This window comes from Crocuta crocuta, unplaced genomic scaffold (assembly GCF_008692635.1).
Source record: "Crocuta crocuta isolate KB4526 unplaced genomic scaffold, BGI_CrCroc_1.0 scaffold25, whole genome shotgun sequence".
NCBI lineage: Eukaryota > Metazoa > Chordata > Mammalia > Carnivora > Hyaenidae > Crocuta > Crocuta crocuta.
In genome coordinates, this window is record NW_027532015.1 from 4,201,892 (window position 1) to 4,222,881 (window position 20,990).

Below are 20,990 nucleotides of genomic sequence, written 5' to 3' on the forward strand. Positions count from 1 at the left end.
AGTACGTGGTTGCCAAGTTTTCTATTAACTGGGGGAGGGGATCAGGATGAGAGGCAAGTCGATCAGGAGTTTGGGGGTACAGGAGAGAATTTCTCACTTATTTTCTCATGTTTTTCAAGACTGTTTTTAAGAGTCTAGTGTGCTTAGCACACAGGCTCATATTAACTACCTCCTCTGACTTCTTTTTCTCCTTGACTGAGTCCGGTTTTCCTTTGGTTCCCACAGACCTCCGTACACGTCTCTCTCACGGCCGTGACCTTATTATTACCCAGGTGTTGAGGATGAAGGGGAAGGCGGTAAAGGCCAATCGGCCTAGTCTTGACTGCTATGGCGCCCCCACATTCCACACTTGTCGCCAACATGGTTTGATTAGGACCGTCAGGTGCTTTTGCTAACGGGCAGGAGGACAGGTCGCTAAATTCGCTTTCTCTGGTGTAGTGTCGGAGGCGCGCTGGAGGAGGAATCGCAATGCTTGCAAACAGAGCTGCCTGCGGTCCTGAGGGGAAGTCCAGACTCCTACACCTGAGTGAGTATTCATCCTGTCTCTCACACTCACACATGGACCCGCAGCCCAAGGGAGGACTGTGTACAGTGAGCTCTGAGTGGGTCCTCCTAGCTGAGTAAGAAAGCTGCCATTCTAAGGTTTCCAAAATGGCGTGTGTGGTTAAAGAATGACAACCACCCTTCTTTCCCTAACCAAATATATGTTCGTCTTAACTTTTCTTTTTTTTTTTTTAAATTTCTAGGAGAGAGAGGGAGAGACAGACTCTGAAATAGGCTCCAGGCTCTGAGCTGGCAGTCAGCACACAGCCCAACGCGGGGCTCGAACCCACGAACTGCGAGATCATGACCTAAGCGAAAGTCAGACGCCCGACCGACTAAGCCACCCAGGCGCCCCTTAACTTTTCTTTTTTGAAAGCTTATCCATTTATTTTGAGAGAGAAAGAGAGAATATGTGAGCACAAGGGAGTATGAACAGGAGAGGGGCAGAGAGGGGGAGATGGAGAATACCATGCAGGATTCACAGAGCCCATCGGACGCAGGGCTTGGACCCACAAACCGTGAGATCGTGACCTGAACCATGTTCAACAGTCGGAAGCTTAACCAACTGAGCCACTCAGGTGCCTGTTCTTTGTTAACGTCTAAGTGAAGGCAACACAAATATCCATATATGAAGTGCACTTAGAACAGACACCAAGAGTCGGGTCAAGGTTTCTTAGGAATCACAAGAAAAAAGTATTTTCTTTGAATTGAACTGTTGTATCTTAGGAGTCAGTCTGAGATAAGATTGGAGACTTAAAATTAGTTACTTAAAATAGTGTAGCACCTCAGATGAATCACTGCACTAAGAACACATGAAATCTCCCTGTTTACAAAATGGATTAGGGGGTGGAGAGTAAGACTGGGATTTAGAAATAAAACCTATCACGGTAAAGCTTCCTTTAATGAAATCTACCAGCAGATTTAAAATACTCTATCAAGGGGCACCTGGGTGGCTCAGTTGAGCATCCGACTGACTCGTAACTGAGCATCAGTTGAGCTCAGGTTATGGTCTCATGATTCGTGAGTTCAAACCCGCATCGGGCTTGCTGCCGTCAGCGCAGAGCCCACTTCAGACCCTCCTTCTCCCTCCCTCTCTGCTCATGTGCTCTCTCTCAAAAGCAATACACATAAAAAAAGTAATCTCTCATATTCTCAATCCCATTCTGATGCATGTTCTCCAAAAAAATTAGCAATATTTCATCTTCCTGTTTAAAAAAATACTCTATCAAAATCCAAAATACATGTATTTTTTAACAATTTCACATGCTAAGTGATATTGGTACAAGGATATTTCTAGCAGCTTTTTAAAAGTATTTATTTTAGAGAGCCAGCGTGTGCATGTGATTTGGAGAGGGGCAGAGAGAGAGACAGGGAGACACAGAATCTGAAGCAGGTTCCAGGCTCTGAGCTGTCAGCATGGAGCCTGATGCAGGGCTCGAACCCACCAACTGTGAGATCATGACTTGAGCTGAAGTCGGATGCTTAGCTAAGTGAGCCACCCAGGTGCCCCCTAGCAGTTTTTTTTTTTTTTAATAACAGCAAGATATTGTCCTTTCACAGAGGAGTGATTAAATTATTGGCATAACAGAGTATTATGTAGTCTTTAAGAGAATGGTGGGGTATTGACATGGAAAGATCTGCAACATACATTGAATGTAAAATCACAGTGAGGAAGCGGGAAGAATATACTGTCATTCCTGTATGGAAAAATACACAGTTGTATTTGTAAACGTAATTCCTGGATCTGCACACACCAGTTACAGTAGTTGCCTACAGGGACTGAGACGGGCGGCTGGGAGGAAAGTAGAAGGTGTTTTTTGTTTTGTTTTTGCTAATCTCAAGTCCGGGCATTACCTATTCAAAACTTAATTACAAACACAGTCCTTCTAATGAAAAAAAGTTCTTCTATCAGTTGTGATACATCAAGATTGAAAAATGATTTTTGTCAGGTCAATTTCTGGAATATCTGAAACTAGATTTTTTCTTCCCCCTCCCTCAACGAGAGGTTTGGGTTCTGTTACCATTTAGCTGTAGGATATTGGACGGGTCAACCACCTACATGGACTTAGACTCCTCATTTGAAAATGATGGGATTAGACTGTAGAGGCCTTCAAAATTCTTTCTGGTCTAAGAGGCTGTGGTTATAGGATTTGATTGTGCAATATTTAGGAGAAGCAATAAATTAGCAAAGAGAATGAGTGTGTGTCAGTGAGTTTTGGTGACGTGGCAGAAGTGATTGTATACAACTGATTTTATAATATAGTTCATTCTTATGCCACACTTTGTAAATTACCTTTCATTTCTACTCTGTTCATCTTTGAAATACCCAAGGAACAACAAAAGAGGCATAGTCAACTGAAGAAATTTATTTTTTTTTCTAGGTACATAAGATGACATAATTATAGACAAGTTTTGATACATAGGAAAACCCTTCTGTCCACCTTTCTCTTTGCTAAATGAATCATCACAATAATTTTTACAATTTTTAAAACAATACACAGCTTTCCTGGGCTGAAGCAATCGCAAGGACATATCGGTACTGGTATATTACAGCTACTTACAATGTTTAAGAACAGCAATGGAGAAAAATAAGTTATTTAAATATTGATTTCATATACAGAAAGTGCAATGTTGTTAGTTGTTATATAACTTGCTTGACAGTTTCTTGTATTTATCAATTTAAAATCAAGATAACTCGGACTCAGACTACTATATTTTCTGAAAAGAATACAGTACACATAATGCAGCATTGACTTGGTGAACTGATTTCTTTCGCTGCAGTTATGAAAGCAAATTTTGCTATGTCAGGAAATGGTTTGCAATAGACTAGTAATTTCCAATTTCACCCACACCGGGGATCAGGACAGAGAAAAGGGCTGCTAAGAGAAAGCCATGAAAATCCATCTGCTTCCTGGTTATCTGGGAATGTAAATCGTGGCTGGGACTGGCCGCATTTCCCTCTAGACAGCTTTAAAGTAAAAATGACACACAACGGATGTGTAGCTACCTGAGCCAAACTGCCTTTCCAGGTTTCTTTTGTGCTTTCCAAAGACCACACTTTTCCCCCTTCCTCAACACTGTACCAAGTGCAATTGATTAAAACCGGATATTGCTAGTGCCTAACACCTGCCTTCTGACACGCGGTCCCTAAACCACCTTAGTCAAATGTCACACACAAACATTCAGGCTTTTCTAGGATCAGATTAAAAGTTTAAAGCAAAAGAAGACCAAACAAATACTAACAATAAAAAAACAAAACGAAACAAAACCTTTTTTTAAAGCACGATAAAGTAAAACCCTCTGACCCCTCAGGTTAGGAAGATCTTCCCGCTGAAAATCCTTCATGGTCCTTGAATTTGATTTTTTGATGCAAAGGCAATTAGTTCCAAAGAAGAGTGACAAAAATATGGTTTTGGCATTTTCAAGAACTCCAGAACATTCCCTTTTCTGGTGCCACTTTTACTTAAATGAAAATATTAGACTGAAAATGAACTAACACTGGGAAGTTCACAGAAGATGCCTCCTCCTCCTCTGTTGTGTTGTGTGACTGGTGTGTGGTCAGCTTCAACTACAAGCAGGGTCTGAATGTCATGTCGAGGCCCCGGGGAGCAGGGCGAGGGGTGCATGTCCCTGAGCCTGTCTCCACCACAGCACGAGAGCTACATATCAGCGGTGTCGTCACATTCCACGTGGGCTGTGCGCACAACCCGAGATGGCAAAAATGAGCTGTTTTTAAGATTTCAGTAGAAAATTGGCAGCTTTTAGCTTTTTATTCTGCATTTCCACAACTTTTTCACATGGCATCTTCTAGAAGGTGGATATTATCGAAGAAGCCTATTTGTTTTTAAATGGATACCAAAGCGTGAAAAAAAATACATAACCTGAGAACATCCTCTTCCTCAGAAACATGGATCCAAGTACACAGAGCAAATGCTGAAGATGGCGTTGTAATGAGTGAAGTTACTTTTTTTCTCTCCCTTGAGGGAAATCATTTTAATGAGCAGATGAAATGTGTAACAGCTTTTATCAAGGCTTTGTCTTCAAAGTGTTTCTGTTGTAAATGATCACATTCAATGCTTAGAATAGTTCTCATGATTAAGAATGTAAAGGAAATTCATTTAGTAAGCAACAGAAAGCTTAATTTAGCCTAAATCTGTGTGCTAGAAAAGGCAGACACCAGACTAAAAGAGAATGGTAAGTGCTACAATCAGTTGGAAAACCACTGAAAATCGGCAAATACTTAATACGTGGCTAACGTGCTTTGTCTGGCTCCAAAGTGAACTTTTATCCGAATTGAAAGAATTGTCTCAATAAGAAAGGGAAAACAGTATCTTAATTATAAAAGTGGAAAAAAATAACCTTTAAAAATCTCTTATAAATGACTTCCCTTTTAAAAACATCTTTCTGAAATAGTCAACCTTACGGTGACTTTCCAAAGGTGACCTATTAGCTGATGAGTGAAATTTGGAACGGACGTGGCCAGGAGTCAAAGTCAACACTGCAGCACGATGACCATCATCGTAAACAAAACAAAACTGATTAAAATTAAGGTAGTTTCTATACACTTGCGCTCACACATGCACACACATGCATGCACGCTCACATACACACCTGATCTCTGTGAGTTTCAGATAGCGTTTTACTGGGTTTGTAGTTAAAATCTGAAACCCAACGTGAAATTTGTGCCTGACAGACACCCCTACAAAATAAGCCATGTCAGAGTGAGGCAATTAGAAAAGCCCATTTTTTTTTTCTTTTTTGCTGAAAACATCTCCGGTATGTTAGATGGCACTCTAGACTGAAGATCTGGAACTATGGTTACAGGGTGATGGACACCAGATAACTGCTTAAAAGCTTATATTAAGGCAAATAAAAGCTGATTGCTAGAAAGCAATTATTAAAATGTCTCTTGTTTACTTAAAGGAGAATAGGACTTTTTTTTTTTCTTTTCCCTAGTACAGCCAGATTTTCTTAACTTCTGAATAAACAAGCATAGTCAATGGCGTACAGTAACTCCTGGGTCTGTTACTTTGGCCTGGCTAACGCCCGCCTGCCCTCCGGTATCCCACAGGGTGACAGACAGAAGGGCAAGGGCGTTCTCAGAAACGACAGCGGCTGCCCCTCCCTCCCGCCAGCGCACCAAGACAGACTGGAGGCACAGCGCGGGCGGCGAGTTGGCATCCTGGTTCTTTTGTGTTCTGAAAATGAAAATTAGCGCTTATCTTTTCTTTGGGGGAGTCCAAGAAAGCCACACCAATTTCCTCGAGGGGGCTTTTCTGGAGAAGAGAGGGTCATCAGTCCCGGGCCAAGGTTTCGTGCTCAGTTCGGCCTTACACTGGGCCTTTCTTCCGGATCTGGTCTGCATGTCCCAAGGAGGAGGGATTGCATTAGCATCATAAGCACAGTGAAAGGGTGGCTCTTGTCCAGGGAGCTCCATATATGGGCCTGGCTACATGGCCTCAGGGCCTGGTGGCAATTTGAAGAGTCTGGCTGCAGACACGAGCTTGCTTATGTGTCTCTCCTCTGTGATGCCGGCCTCCTGAAGGCAAGTGTGGGACAGAGAAGGCACTTGGCCCAGTGTGCTGAACCCAGCTTCGGTGAGGGCGCTGGTGTACATGGGCATACCAATGGATACCAGCCAATCTGACACAGACGAGACACATCCGGGAGACAGGGGCTTTCTGCAGATTTCTGTGAGTCCACCGCTGGGGATCTGGATAAAGAAAGAAAGCAGTTTTATAAAGACTTGACACAGGCCACTGGAGGGCTCTTTTATACCTAAAAAGAACACTAATGAAATACTGCACTGCTAGACTACTACCAAGTGATAATGCTGTGAGATGTCAAAGACCCAAGCGTAGCATCAGGAATTCTTTCTCAGCTTCTCAGAGGTGAGACCTATCTTCAAAGAAGTGTTTGAGGTTCTAGAAAGGATTTGGAATTAGATCTAACCCTAATTAACCTAATGTCCAAGTCTCCAAACTGTAAGCATTTCTATACCCTGCTATTTCGTCTTCTGGTGATAGGCTCTTCAAAGAAACCCCTAGGTGAATAAAGAAGCAGGCTTGTGCACTAGTGTGGCAAGTAAAATACTCAGTGCGTGGAGTTTGTTTTGTCTTGGTTTTTAAAAAAATTTTTTTAATGTTTTATTTGTGAGAGAGAGAGAGAGAGGCAGTGTGAGCAGGGGAGGGTCAGAGAGGGAGGGAGATACAGAATGTGAAGCAGGCTCCAGGCTCTGAGCTAGCTATCAGCACAGAGCCTGACACGGGGCTCGAACTCACTAACCATGAGGTCATGACCTGAGCTGAAGTTGGACGCTTAACCGACTGAGCCACCCAGGCGCCCCTTGTCTTGATTTTTAAGAGAGCATGAGCCGGGGAGACGGGTGGAGAGAGAGAATCTGAAGCAGGCTCCACACTCAGTGCAGAGCCTGATGGTGGCTCGATCCCACAACCCCGGGATCATGACCTGAGCCAAAATCAAGAGTCAGATAGGGAACTGACTGAGCCACCCGGGCGCCCAGGTAGATATTTTATAAAACTGATTTTCCACTGTATTTTGAATCTACATTAACCAGGAAATTAGATACATTATCAGTATAGTTCTAAAAGGTGTAAAATTCAATAAAACCAAGTGTTGGCTAGGGCAGGGAAATGGACATTTACAATCATTTACAACTGAACTTTGGGAAGACCAAGTGCTACGCCTTTTCAGAAGGTAATTTACTAACAAATGGGCAAAGCCTTGAGATTTTGTGCAGGCTTCCGTAAGCAAATCCTCTTAAGGGAATATATATATACTATGAAATTAACCTTGGGAGCCCACAAAGATTTATTACATATTAACAAGGGTGTTCTTTACTAAGCTATTTAAAATAATAAGTTGGGGGAAATGTAAATGTTCCAACAATATAGGATTGCCTTAATGAAGGCACATTTACCTACTACAACATTTTGACATATTGATAATATAAAAGAAGGTTTAGTAACAGATTCATGATCTGAAAACAGAAAACAGGCTTCAAAACTGCACATTTACTGTTGTACATGCAGAGAAATGGCTAGACGACTTTTAAAAACTTTTTCAGGAGTGCTGGGCAGCTCAGTTGGTTAAGCATCGATGTCAGGCTCCGCACTGTCATTTGGGATTGTCTTTCTCCTTCCCTCTCTCTCTCTCTGCCCCTCCCCTATCTGCAAGTGCGAGCTCTCTCTCTCACTTGCTCTCTATCTCAAAATAAATGAAAAAACCTAAAAAAGAAAAAAAAACCTTTTCATGGTTCTGGGATTATGGATAATTTTCATCTTTTCTTCTTTCCCAAATTGTATTTTTAAAACCTTACAGGCTGAATATGTATTACTTTCCCTCTAGGTGTTTCCTTTTGATAGCTGGGGTGAACCCCGGGCAGTGGCTGCCGGCGGGGTCCTGATTCAGCACCTTAACTAAATGGACTTCAAAAGTCGAGCAAGGGGAGACCCCAAGCTGGCTGCTCACCGCCATGCGGTGCTGCTTCCGAAGCAGCTTCACGCGGATCTGGTCCATGTTGGTGGCGACGTCCCTCTCGGGCTGATCTAAGTCTTCTGCATATCTCTGCACCAGGGCCTCGGGAATCCCACAGCGGCCGTGCTGCGGGGGAGAACAGAGATGCGGTATCAAGGTGTGCGAGGGATTTCTTCTTCGAGAGCAGCAAACACAAGGTAGGATAAGGCACCTCTAGCTACTGGGAAGTGTCACCAAAAGTTTTCACTGGAAGTGAATATATTTAGAGTCAGGATGGATGTTTTAGAGAGAACATGTTTACATCTTGATCTTTCAAGTACTGACAAGCTCTACGGAAAAGGTTTGGAAACCTAAGAACATAATCATCTTGTATTATTTGAACCAGTGACCTCACCTCCCTGTACTGGATCATTGTGCGCCATATTATTGAAGACCGTTTCCTAAACTGCAGGGGAAATGGGCAGACTTGTGCCCTACGGTCGTCTACTGTTTGTGGCCTGTCTGTCTTACACTGCCAATCCCTAGGCTTGTACTGTAGACGAGAATTCTGACTGCTTTCCGTTCTAAGGGATTTATTCACTAAATATCAAGGAGGAGGAGGTGGAAGATTGTACTATAAGGCGTTTGTGATCAAAAGAATTTTATAACAAGGCCTCCCAGGGATGTACTGTAACAAAATAGGCATTTCTAGGAATTATGTACAGCTACATCTGTCATCATTCACCTTCAAAATCATTTTGGTGTTGGTAGATCTTCCTTCTCTTTCTCTCTTTCTCTTTCTTTCTCTCTCTCCTCCTGTCTTTCCCTCCCTCCTTCTCTCTCTCTCTCATAAGCAATGCGTTTTCAATGAAAGGAGTTTAAATGCATTTTCTCAGGGGTTTTGGTACAGTGGGATGTTTCATATAATCATTCCTCCTCCGTTACCTATACAGATAACCATACAATATAATGGCATCTGGAAAGGGTTCAATAATTTTCAGTGTGTTCACATTCACTTGCTCCTAATGATCCCTGTAGAAGGTAGTTATGCAGGTTATTCTTGATTCCATTTTACAGATAGGAAACGAACGAAGTGGGGAGGTGTCCACGTCTAAGAAGACACATGTTCAGGAAGACCTGGAGACTGTGCTTCAGGTCTGTCCACCAAGCCAGCCCTTTCTAGAACCAGTGCTAGTATCCCTGAGAGTTGTTCCTGCAGAAATCTAGCTGCCAAACGTTAAAACTAAGCAACGTGAGGGACAGAAAGAGGAAAGAAAGGGAAGGTCCCAGGCTGTGTGCGCTGGCTCCTGCTCATCACATCGCCTGGCGCCCGGCAGCAGAGGACCCCACTTGGGCCTCCCGCACCCCCACGGAGAGCACGGCCCCTGCGACCGGGCCGGCGTCGGGCCGGGGGCGGGGGGCAGCCGTGGCGTGCTCTTACCTGGCCGCCTGGCTTACACAAGAGGCCCGGAAGCCCTTTGGTACCTTATCGGAGTAGGGCTCCTCCGTGAGATCGATGCCTTCGGCTCGCAGCTTGTTTTCGGTGAGCACTTCCAGGTCCACCCCCCGAGCGCAGGACACCTTCCTGGTGAGACCCGGGCCCAGCTTCACGCCGTGCTCCTGGAGGCTCGTGCTCTCCGGCAGCTCGGAGAGCCAGGGCGGCGGCCTCGCACCACGGGGGCTGCCGGGCTCCTGGGCCGAGGGAGGCCTGGCAGCCTGGGGTGAGGGGCAGTCACCGGGGCTGCCTTTTTTGGCGGGCAGGCTCGGCGCGTCGGGGCCGGGAGGGCCGGGGTGGAGTCCGTTGGCCAGGCGCTCTCGGCTTTTCTTGGCGGGAACGGGGGGAGGCTGTGAGGGATGCTTCGCCTGCGTTCTTGCCTCGGGTCCCCTCTGCTCAGCACCTAGGCCGTCTTTGGTGCCCGGGGGGTGATGTGTTCCTTCAAGCTCGAGTCCTTTCCTGTGTCCCTCAAGAGGTGTCCTTGTTAAACCGTGTTTAGCTCCGGGAGGTTGGGCATCATAGTTTTTGGGCAAACACGGAGGAGGGGACGTGCCGCGGGAGGAGGCTGCAATGGAAGCTTCTAGTTTCTTAGTAGCTGTTTTCTGAGGTTCAGAAAATCTCTTGCTTTGGGTCAGTAGCAGTGCATTGTCAACAGCAGGATCCCGTCTGAGGCTTTGAACCTTTGCGATGGAGAGGGTTGTCTTTAGTGGCACTTGTGGTACAATCTGCGGGGAGGGCTCTGTCCCCTCGCCGGGCGCATCCTTCTCGGCAGCAGGCTCTCCTTGAAGGTCGTCCAGGGAATGGGATCTGGGCCAGGTTTCCACGCTCTGGGGGCCCTCCAGGGTCTCACAGCTCCGACACATGGAAACGGGGAGGCTTCTTCGGTGTTTGTTCAGGCCGGTCGCACACGGCTGGTCACAGCACTTGGAGGTGTGGGGGGTCAGCGCGCCGCCCGGCCTGCCTTCCTCCCCGGGCTTCAGCGCGGCCCCGGGCTTCGTTAAAGGCAGGGTTGGGTAGTTGCCCAGCTGGGTCCTGCTGAAGGACTTGAAGCCGGACTCCACTGACGACTTGACAGAGAGAAGGCTGGTCTTCCGGGTCTTGCCTGTGAGACAAGGGAATATTTTACAATCGTTTGGAAAAAATAAAAAACAAATCAATCCAACTCGTGGAAAGTTGCACTGACGTAACTGAAATGTCCCCAACTCCTGTGTCACACGGCTGAATTCTGCCAGGGACATGAAATCACCATTTATGACTTGGGGGGATACAGGGTTATTAGGGCCCCATTTTTATTTGTAGAAAGAATTTTTAGACTTATTAATGGACTCATGGAGACTGAAATTAAATGGTAGGAGGGGAAAAAAATAGGCTGTGTCAGGCAGTAAAATCAATCTAGGCCTCATGTCTGTTCCTCGCAGCAGTCAGTGTGAAACAAGGCTGGTCATCCATACCCTACCTAGAAACCCACACTGGGATTTCTGTTTGGGGAGGACAGTTTCCTGAGGCCAGGACTGAAAGGGCCACTGGACTGAATTCTATAAATGGTGCCCCTAAGGTTCGCTGGTGACCAGGGAATTCTCAACGTGCACCTTTCCCGAAGTGCTCCCCTCTTCCTGGGTGTGTGTGTGTGTGTGTGTGCGTGTGTGTGTGCGCGCGCGCGATAATCTAATTTCAAATGGAAATTTGAACTGATTAAAATCAACTGCCCTGATTAAAATCAACTGCCAGGCTGATAACTGAACTATCAACCAGACATCACCTAATCTGATAACTGTTAATTGATACCAACTGCTTGGTATTGCTTGATAAGCTTCACTGAGAATTTACTATCTGTGGTCAGGGCCTGTGCTAAATGTTTTATTTTCATCAGTACTTTCAACACCACACTCCCCCCGCCCCCCGCCGCAGTTAACTGTCCTTTGCTATATTTTGGTTAATACCATGTGCGATGTGTGCCTTGACACTGGGCTGAGATGCCTGAGGGGAAGACCCACATAATGCTAGTACTCCAGGCTCACAGAAAAAGATAAAAATTTTAAACCCACGTCAGATTTGGAAGGTACAAAGAAATGGCTGGCTGTAATAGAACAAAAAGCTTTCTTCCCAGTCTATTGTTTCAGTAGACACTTCTAATGAAATATTTTGATTGAGGATTTTGACATCTCCCCATTAAGCAGTCTCAGTCTTTCAATAAGAAAAGAGCGGGGAGAAATCAGGTGGCGGATGGATTCGATTGGGTAAATGAAACACATTTTCTGATAAACCCTCCGTGTGCCTGCTGTACAAGTGAGGGAAAAGGAACGAAGAAAGGGCCAGGACACTGTGATGATTACTGCCGCTTTGGCCATCAGCAGCAGCAAAACCCAGATTCCTTCCAGGATTTCAGTTTTCTACCGAACTCTAACCGCAAACTGATAATACTAAATGGATGAGGTCAGGCAGAACTCCCGCCCTAAGACTGATGGATAAGAACAGGCCTTAAGAAGACTTATGAATTGGGGCGCCTGGGTGGCTTAGTCGGTTAAACGTCCGACTTTCGCTTAGGTCATGATCTCGCGGTTCATGGGTTCGAGCCCCGCGTCGGGCTCTGTGCTGACTGCCAGCTCAGAGCCTGGAGCCTGTTTCAGTCTGTGACTCCCTCTCTCTGACCCTCCCCTGCTCGCGCGGTCTCTCTCTCTCTCCTAGAAATAAATAAAACATTAAAAAAAAAAAAAAGACTTATGAATGGTCCCATCCCTTTCAATCAGACACAAATCAACAGGTGAAGTATTTTGTAGTTGGCAAAGCAGACGCGTGGTCACATGGCATCCGTGCTCCCTTACATACAATGTGATGCCTCAGACCTCAGCCACCTGTGTGTTAGCAACATGCTGAGCCCTAGGAGTCATTACTTCATTGTTACATGGAGATTGTGAGCTCAGTGTTACTATAGACTATGCTGAAGATCACAGGTAACAGTGAAAAGGGAAATACTTCAGAAAGCACATCCTGCTAAACATAAAGTGTAACAATCGGTTAAAATAGAGAAACTCTTAAAACTGTTTTAGTATACGGGGTGCCTGGGTGGCTCAGTCAGTTATCATCCAACTCTCGATTTCAGCTCAGGTCCTGATCCCAGGGTCATGGGATCGAGCCCCATGTCGGGCTCTGTGTTGTACTTGGAGCCTGCTTGGGATTCTGTCTCTCCCTCTCTCTCTCTGACCCTCCCCTGCTCACTTGCACACACACTCTCTCTAAAAAACAAAACAAAAAAAGTTTTAGTATAAATCTTAGAAATAAGACTTTCCTTCCCTTTAACTGTTAAGATAAACTATAGGTATAAATTATGCTTCCACATTCTACTTCTGTAGGAAAGATCCCTGAATTCACCTTGAGTGAAGTTTGCCAGTTTCTGTGGGTTCTTTAGCAGGTGCACCTCTGATTCTTTTAACCATTAAGTCTGCCGATGTTATCTGTGAAATCCTTACCATCCAAAACCGTTTGGAGAATTAATTTCCTGAAAATGTCTGGATGTGGAAAAGTTATTAACAGGAGAGAAAAGCCTTCAGGAAGTACAGGAGGACATAGATATTTATTGCAATTCTGGAGTCCCTGCGCTCCAGCACTCCAGGTGAGCTGTTCGAGCATAGTTAACACAGTGTTCTAGTAGTTTCAGGTGTACGGTACAACGATTTAACATTTCCATACATTTCTCGGGGCTCATCAAGTGTATTTTTAATCCCTTTATCTACTTTACCTCCCACCCACCTCCTCTCTGTCCTCTGTATTTGTCTGTCCCTTTGTTTTGTTTCTTAAATTCTACATGAGTGAAATCATATGGTATTTGTCTTTTTCTCTGCTTTATTTCACATTGCATAATACACTATATCCACTTGTGATGTGTAAATGGCAAGATTTTATCCTTTTTTTATGGCTGAGTAATACTGCATTGTGCACACATAGCACATCTTCTTTATCCCTTTATCAATGGACGTGGTTGCTTCCTTATCTTGGCTATTGTAAATAATGCTACAGTAAACAGGAGTATATGTATCTTTTCAAATTAGTGTTTTCATTTTCTTGAGTAAATACCCAGTGGTGAAATTACTGGATCATATGCTAATTCTATTTTTAATTTTTTGAGAAACCTCCATACTGTTTCCCACGGTGAATGCACCAGTCTCTATTCCCACCAACAGTGTGAGCGTTCCTTTTTCTCCACATCCTTGCCAACACTTGTTATTTCATGTCTTTTTGATCTTAGCCATTCTTAGGTGTAATTTGAGATCTCCTTGTGCTTTTGATTTGTATTTTTCTGATTAGTGATGTTGAGCATCTTTTCATGTGCCTATTGGCCATCTGGATGTCTTCTTAGAAAATGTCTATTTAGGGGCGCCTGGGTGGCTTAGTCGGTTAAGCGTCCGACTTTCGCTTAGGTCATGATCTCAAGGTTTGTGGGTTCAAGCCCCGCATCAGGCTCTGTGCTGACAGCCAGCTCAGAGCCTGGAGCCTGTTTCCAATTCTGTGTCTCCGTCTCTCCCTCCCCTGCTCATGCTGTCTCTCTCTCTCCTAGAAATAAATAAAACATTAAAAAAAAAGAAAAAAAAAAGAAAATGTCTATTTAGGGCCTCTGCCCATTCTTTAACTGGATTATTTTTTGGTGTTGAGTTTGGGGTTTATATATTTTGGATTTTAACCGCTAATTGGATATATCGTTTACAAATATCTTCTCCCATTCAGTAGGTTGCCTCTTTGTCGATGGTTTCCTTTATTGTGCAAAAGCATTTTATTTTGGAATAGTCTTAACAGTTTAAGTTTGCTTTTGGTTGCTTTGCCTCAGGAGACCTGTCGAGAAAAATATTTCTATGGCCAATGACAGAGAACTAACTGCCTATGCTCTCTTTGAGGAATTTTATAGTTTCAGGTCTCATATTTAGGTCTTTAGTCCAGTTTGAGTTCATTTTTGTATGTGTATAAGAACATGGTCTAGTTTCAGTCTTTTGTATATAGCTGTCCAGTTTTCCCAACACCATTTGTTGATGAGACTGTCTTTTCTCCGTTGTATATTCTTGCTTCCTTTATAGATTCATTGGCCATAAAAAGTTTGGGTTTACTTCTGGGCTTTCTTTTCTGTTCTGTTGATCAATGGGTCTGTGTGCCATGATGGTTTGATTACTACAGCTTTGTAGTGTATTTGAAATCTGTGATTGTGATGCCTCCAGCTTTGTTCTTCTTTTCCAAGATTGCTTTGGCTATTCAGGGTATTTTTTGGTCCCATACAAACTTTAGGATTATTCTATTTTCTGTGAAAGATGTGGTTGGTATTTTGATAGGGATTGCATTAACTCTATAGACTGCTTTGCATAGTATGGGCGTTTTAACAATACTGGTTCCTCCAGCCCATGAGCTTTCCTTTTGTTCAGTTTCTTTCATCAGCGTGTTATAGTTTTTGGCATCCAGATCTTTCACCTCCTTGGTCAAGTTTATTTCCAACTATTTTATTATTTTGGTACAATTACAAAATGGGGTTGTTATTCTCTGGTTGTTATTCTCTTTCTGCTATTTCATTATTAGTGTATAGAAATGCACCAGATTTCTGTTTATTGATTTTATATCCTGAAACTTTCTGAATTCAGTTCTAGGCTTTTGGTGGAGTCTTTAGGGTTTTCTGTATATGGTATCATGTCATCTGCAAATAATTATCCACTTTAGATGCCTTTTATTTCTTGCCTGATTGCTGTGGCAAGGAATAAAAGTGATGAATAGAAGTGGTGAAGAGAGGACATCTTTGTTTTGCTCCTGATCTGAGAGGAAGAGCCGTTCATTTTTCGCCATAGAGCGTGTTGTTAGCTGTGGGTTATTCATATGCTCTTACGTTGAGGTATGTTCCCTCTAAATCTACATTGCTGAGAGTTTTTGCCATGAATGGATATGGTACTCTGTCAAATGCTTTTTTTTTTTTTTTTTTGCATCTATTGAGGTGATCATATGGTTCTTATCCTTTCTTTTGTTAATGTATCACATTGATTTGCAAACACTGAACCACCCTTTCATCCCTAGAATAAATCCCACTTGATGGCAGTAAATGATTTTTTAATGTATTGTTAGATACAGTTTGCTAATACTTTGTTGAGGATTTTCGCATCTATGTTCATCAGATATTGGCCTGTAGTTTTCTTTATCAGTAATGTTGTTATCTAATTTTGGTATCAGGGTAATGCTGCCCTTGTAGAATGAATGAATTTGGAAGCTTTCCTCCTCTTCTGTGCTTTGGAATACTTTGAGAAGAAAAGGTATCAACTCTTCTTTAAATGTTTGGTAGAATTCACCTGTGAAGCTGTCTGGTCCTGGACTGTTATTGTTGGTTTGTTTTCTTTACTGATTCAGTGTCATTACTAGTGGCATTGTTGGTGATCTAGTGGTGAGCAAAACTGCCTTCCAATTTCATTGGTAGTTAAGTAGTCTGTTCAAATTTTCTATTTCTTCCCGATTTAGTCTTGGAAGGTTAGATTTCTAGGAATTTACCCAATTTCTTCTAGGATGTTCAATTTGTTGTCATATAATTTTTCTTAATATTCTCTTAGCCTTTTATTTCTGTGGTGTCATTTGCTATTTCTCCTTCATTTCTGATTTGAGTCCTAACTTTTTTTGAGGAATCTGGCTAAAGGTTTATCAGTTTTACTGATTTTTTTTTTTCAAAGAACCAGCTCCTTATTTCATCTGTTCCATGTTTTTAGTCTCTATTTCATTTAGTTCTGCTTTAATCTTTATTATTTCCCTCCTCTCCTGGCTTTGGGTTTTTTTTTTCCCCCTCTATCTCCTTTAGGCAAAAGGTTAGGTTGTTTGAGATTTTTTGTGCTTCTTGAGGTAGGGTTCTATTGCTATAAACTCCCCTCTTAATACAGATTTTGCTGCATCTCAAAGATTGTGGATCACTCTGTTTTCATTTTCATTTGTCTCCCTGTATTTGTTGATTTCCTCTTTGATTTCTTGGTTGGCCCATTCATTGTTTAAGAGCATGTTATTTAACTTCCAAGTATTTGTGCTCTTACCGGATTTTTTTTCTTGTGGTTGATTTCTAGTTTCATACCTTTGTGGCTGGAAAAGATGCCAGATAGCATTTCAGTCATTTTGAATTTGTTGAGACTTATTTTGTGGCCTAACATGGTCTATTCTGGAGAACATTCCATGTGCACTTGAATTTGTATTTTTAGATGGAATGTTCTGAATGTACTTATTAGGTTTATCTGATCCAATGTGTCATTCAAAGTCTGACTGTTTCCTTGTTGATTTTCATCTGGATGACCTGTCCATTGATGTAAGTAGGGTATTCAAGTTTCCTACTATTATTGTATTACTGCCAATTTCTTCCTTTATGTCTGTTAATATTGCTTTATATATTTAGGTACTGCCACTTTGGGTACCTAAATATTTACAATCGTTAAATCCTCTTACTGAATTGTCCCCTTTGTCATTATGTATGTTCCTGGCCTCTAGTTACACTCGTTTTAAAGTGTATTTGGTCCAATATAAATATTGCTACCCAAGCTTTCTTTTCACTTCCATTTGCATGGTATTTTTCCAGCTGTTCACTTTCACTCTGTATGTGTCTTTAGGCCTGAAGTGAGTCTCTTGTAGGCAGCGTATTAGATAGGTCTTGCTTTGTCATACATTCAGTCACCCTATGTCTTCTGATTGGAGCGTTTGGTCTGTTAACATTCAAAGCAATAATTGATAAGTACGTACTTATTGCCATTTTACTTGTTTTACCGTTGTTTTAGTTCTTTAGTTGTTTCCTTTCTTGGCTTGCTGTCCTCTCTTGTGGTTTGATAGCTTTCTCTAGTGATATGCCTGGATTCCTTTCTCTTTATTTTTACATATCTATTACAGATATGTGGTTACCATTAGTTTGATATATAACCTCCCATGCATACAGCAGTCTATATTACATTGATGGTCACTGAAGTTTGAAACCATTCTAAAGGCACTAAATTTTTATTCCCCCTGCCTATCACACTCCCGTATCTTATGTATGATGTCATACTTTACAGCTTATTTTGTGAATCCCTTGACTGATTTTTTTATAGATCTAACTGATCTTACTGCTTTTGTGCTCTAACCTCCTCTCTGGTTTTATAAGTGATTGAACTTTTATGTTTATATTTACCTGTGAAATTTTTTTCCTTTCATAATTTTCTTACTCTCGATTATGGTGTTTCCTTTACACCCAAAGAATTCTGTAATGTTTTTTGTAAGGCTAGTGTAGTGGTGATGAACTCCTTTGTCTGTCTGGGGGACTCTTTAGCTCTCCTTCTATTCTGAATAATAACCTTGCTGGGTCGGGTATTCTTGGTTGCAAGTTGTTTTTTTTCCCTTCAGCACTTTGAATATATCATGGCACTGCCTTCTAGCCTGCAGTGTTTCTGTTGAAACATCAGCTGATACAGCCTTATGGGGATTTCCTTGTATGTAACTGTTCACTCTTGATGCTTTAAAAATTATTTTTGTCATCACTTTTTACCAATTATTCTGTGTCTTAGTGTTGCTGGCGGGGGGGGGGGTTTTTCTGGGGGCTTTTTGGGGGGCTCTCTCTGCCCCTGCATGTGGATGTCTGTGTCCTTCTCCAGAGTTCAGCTATTACAGTTGATTATATCACTGAATTCCCTTAACCTATTCTCATTTTTTCTTTTTGATGTTCACTGTGGTTGCTTTCCAGTCCTCTGTCTTCCAGCTCACTGATCCACTCTTCTGCCTCCTCTAATCTACTGCTGATTTCCTCTAGTGTATTTTTAATTTCAGTTATTAAGCTCATCTCTGTTTAGTTCTTTATATTTTTTATCATTGCTGAAGGTCTCCCTGAGATCCTCCACTCTTCTCAAATTCAGTACATATCTTTATAACCATTAACTTTGAATTCTTCATCAGGCATATTGCTTATCTCTGTTTCATTTAGTTCTTTGGCTGTGGTTTTGTCCTGCTCTTTCACTTGGGACATACTTTCCTGTTTCATTTAGTCTAACTCTGCCATTTGTTCCTAAATGTTAGGAAAGCCATTTACGTCTGATTTTGAAAGTAGCGGCCTTATGGTCCTCTGTAGCCCAATGTCCCCTGCTCATCACAACCAGGAGCTTCAGGGGTGTCTCCTGAGTGTGCTGGGCCTCATTTTCCTTCACAACAGTTTGTCTGTTGTGTTTGTGGTTGTGCCTGGGTTTGGTCCCTCCGCTAAGAGGTCTGGGGTGGTCATGAGCTTCCGGTTGGGTGGTGTCAGAACATCAGACCAGATGCCTGCCCTCAGCCCGTTTGCAAGGGCTGCCGTCACACTCCAGGGCAGGGTGTTGTCTCAAGAAGCTTTTGTTGGTGGGAAGGGCTGGCAGTCGGGCCAGATGCCAGGGCTGCAGATGCCCTGATAGGCAGAGCACTCACTCCAGACTGCCGGTGACCAGGTTTGGCTGCTGGGACTGAGCGTGCCAGGGTGTGTAGCTATCGTCTCCTCTCTGCAGGGCAGGAGTCACTTTGGAGAGGCCGTATTCCCTGCCAGGGCTGCTTACAGAATACCTGGTGAGAGCTGCTTTGGGGGAGTTGTGCCAACTGAGGTGGTTTGAATGGGGCGAGTCCAGAGGAAGAAGTGGGTGCAGAGTGCATGGTGTCACCAAGGAAGGTGGAGGGTGTTCACCCCGTTTCCTGCAGGTGGTCCAGAGATCTGCCTGGCAGGGGAGGGGGGCAGTGGCACCAGTTCTTGGCGAAGTCTCCTAAAGATCCCTGCCTCTCCAGTACCCATTCTGAGATTAGTAAATAAATCTCCTACACGTATAAGCTAGGTGCTTTTCAATCTGCTGCTTCTCTGCCATCTCTTGGCAGGGCTGTTTGTTGTGCTGGCTCTTGAAGGGGACTATTTCCTATTGCCTTCGGCTCTCCTGGAGCTGAGCCACTGATTTTTTTTTTTAAAGCATCTGGAATTGGGGTGCCTGGGTGGTTCAGTCGAGCGTCGAACTTTGGCTGAGGTCATGATCTTGCAGTCAGTGAGTTTGAGCCCCATGTTGGGCTCTGTGCTGTTAGCTCAGGGCCTGGAACCTACTTTGGATTCTGTGTCTCCCTCTCTGCCCCTCACCCATTCACCGTCTCAAAAGTAAAGTACCTGGCGTTCAGCCCAGCTGGTCATTAAAACCTCAGAAAGTTAAGCCCTACTGCTTTTCAAAGCCAGATGGTGGAGACTCTTCTTCCCACTGCAGGTCCCCCATGTCGAGGGGCCTGGTGTGGGGTCTGTCTGCCTTCTCTGGCGCTTGTGTTCCTCCTGGTTGTGGTTAGTCTCACCAGTTCGCCTCCCGGCCATGTCTTTACCCCTTGTACCTTTCTGACGTGTCCTTCTCTCTACAATGAACTGGGAAGTCTGTTTTGCCAAGTCTTTGGGTTGTTTTCTTGGGTGGATGCACAGGTGTGGCTGTTACCTAGCTGTGTCCATGGGACAAGGTGAGCTTGGGATCCTCCTCCTCCTCCGTCGTCTTCCCAGGAAGTCCTCCAGGTGGGTTTTNGAGGTGAGCTTGGGATCCTCCTCCTCCTCCTCCGTCGTCTTCCCAGGAAGTCCTCCAGGTGGGTTTTCAGTCCCGTCTTAACGGAGGCTGCTGTCACATGGGGGGGGAGGGAGAACCACTATCTATCTTCCCACACCGACAGAGCACTTTGGTCCAGTTCATGGGTCAGATTTTGAGGTCTCCAAGATGATCATTAGAAATGGGATTGGGCTGGGGGGACCTGCATGCCTAGGGGGCACACTTGGAGGTGACTGATCTCAGGGTCAGGCAGGTGCAGGTGGGCACCTGAGAGTTTGAGTACCTCCTTGAAGTCTGTACCCTACCTGCTTGCTCCCCACACTCTCGTCCTTGTTTGGAGCCCATAGGGGCTCTCAAACTGTTTTTTTAAATTATGATCTACAGTAGGAAATACATTTCACATTCATCCAGTGCACACAGATGCATGTACACGCAGAGATGTACACACTGAACCAAAGAGTACAAGGAACAATATCAGTCTTACCTTTGGAATGCACCTGGCTTTTTTCTATTCTATTTTACAAAACTGCTGCTCATGACCCACTAAAACGATTTTATACCCCACTAATGAATTGCAACCTGCAGTTTAAAAAGCTTTGCTTCAGTAGTTGCTCAGTATTTTAACACGTGGGCTACTTGATAGGTTTTAGCTGCCAATGGAATCCTATCAACCGTGGGCATTTTTCATAGTGGGGTTCATGCATTCAACAGAATTTAAGGGATCCTTTACTACTGTCTCTAATAGGAGTTTGGGGGCCACCACAGGAAATCACAGAGCCACCCATTATAAAATGGAGTGCACCTGACCTCATTCCACTTAAGACTCCTGTTTGAGACAAGTAAGCTTTCTGAAATTGCCTATTGATTGCTTCTTTGTTAGGACAGGGAGGAAGCAAACAAGACGTGTGGCCTTCAGATCACCGTCTCCCTTAGTAATTGCTCTGCACTCG

The 20,990-nt window shown here is 43.7% G+C and overlaps 1 protein-coding gene across 3 annotated transcripts in view; it reads right to left on the reverse strand.

Moving 5' to 3' along the window:
- Positions 1 to 2,889: 2,889 nt before the first annotated feature.
- SASH1 (SAM and SH3 domain containing 1) overlaps positions 2,890 to 20,990 on the reverse strand; it is a 156,508-nt gene continuing 138,407 nt past the window's right edge. For all 3 annotated transcript variants that reach the window (XM_077776181.1, XM_077776182.1, XM_077776183.1), the window contains 3 exons: positions 9,505 to 10,616; positions 8,035 to 8,166; positions 2,890 to 6,256 (listed from right to left, as the gene is read on the reverse strand). In XM_077776181.1, the coding sequence (XP_077632307.1) occupies positions 5,993 to 6,256; positions 8,035 to 8,166; positions 9,505 to 10,616 (1,508 nt within the window). In that variant the 3' untranslated portion in view covers positions 2,890 to 5,992. The remainder of the gene's footprint in view (positions 6,257 to 8,034; positions 8,167 to 9,504; positions 10,617 to 20,990) is intronic.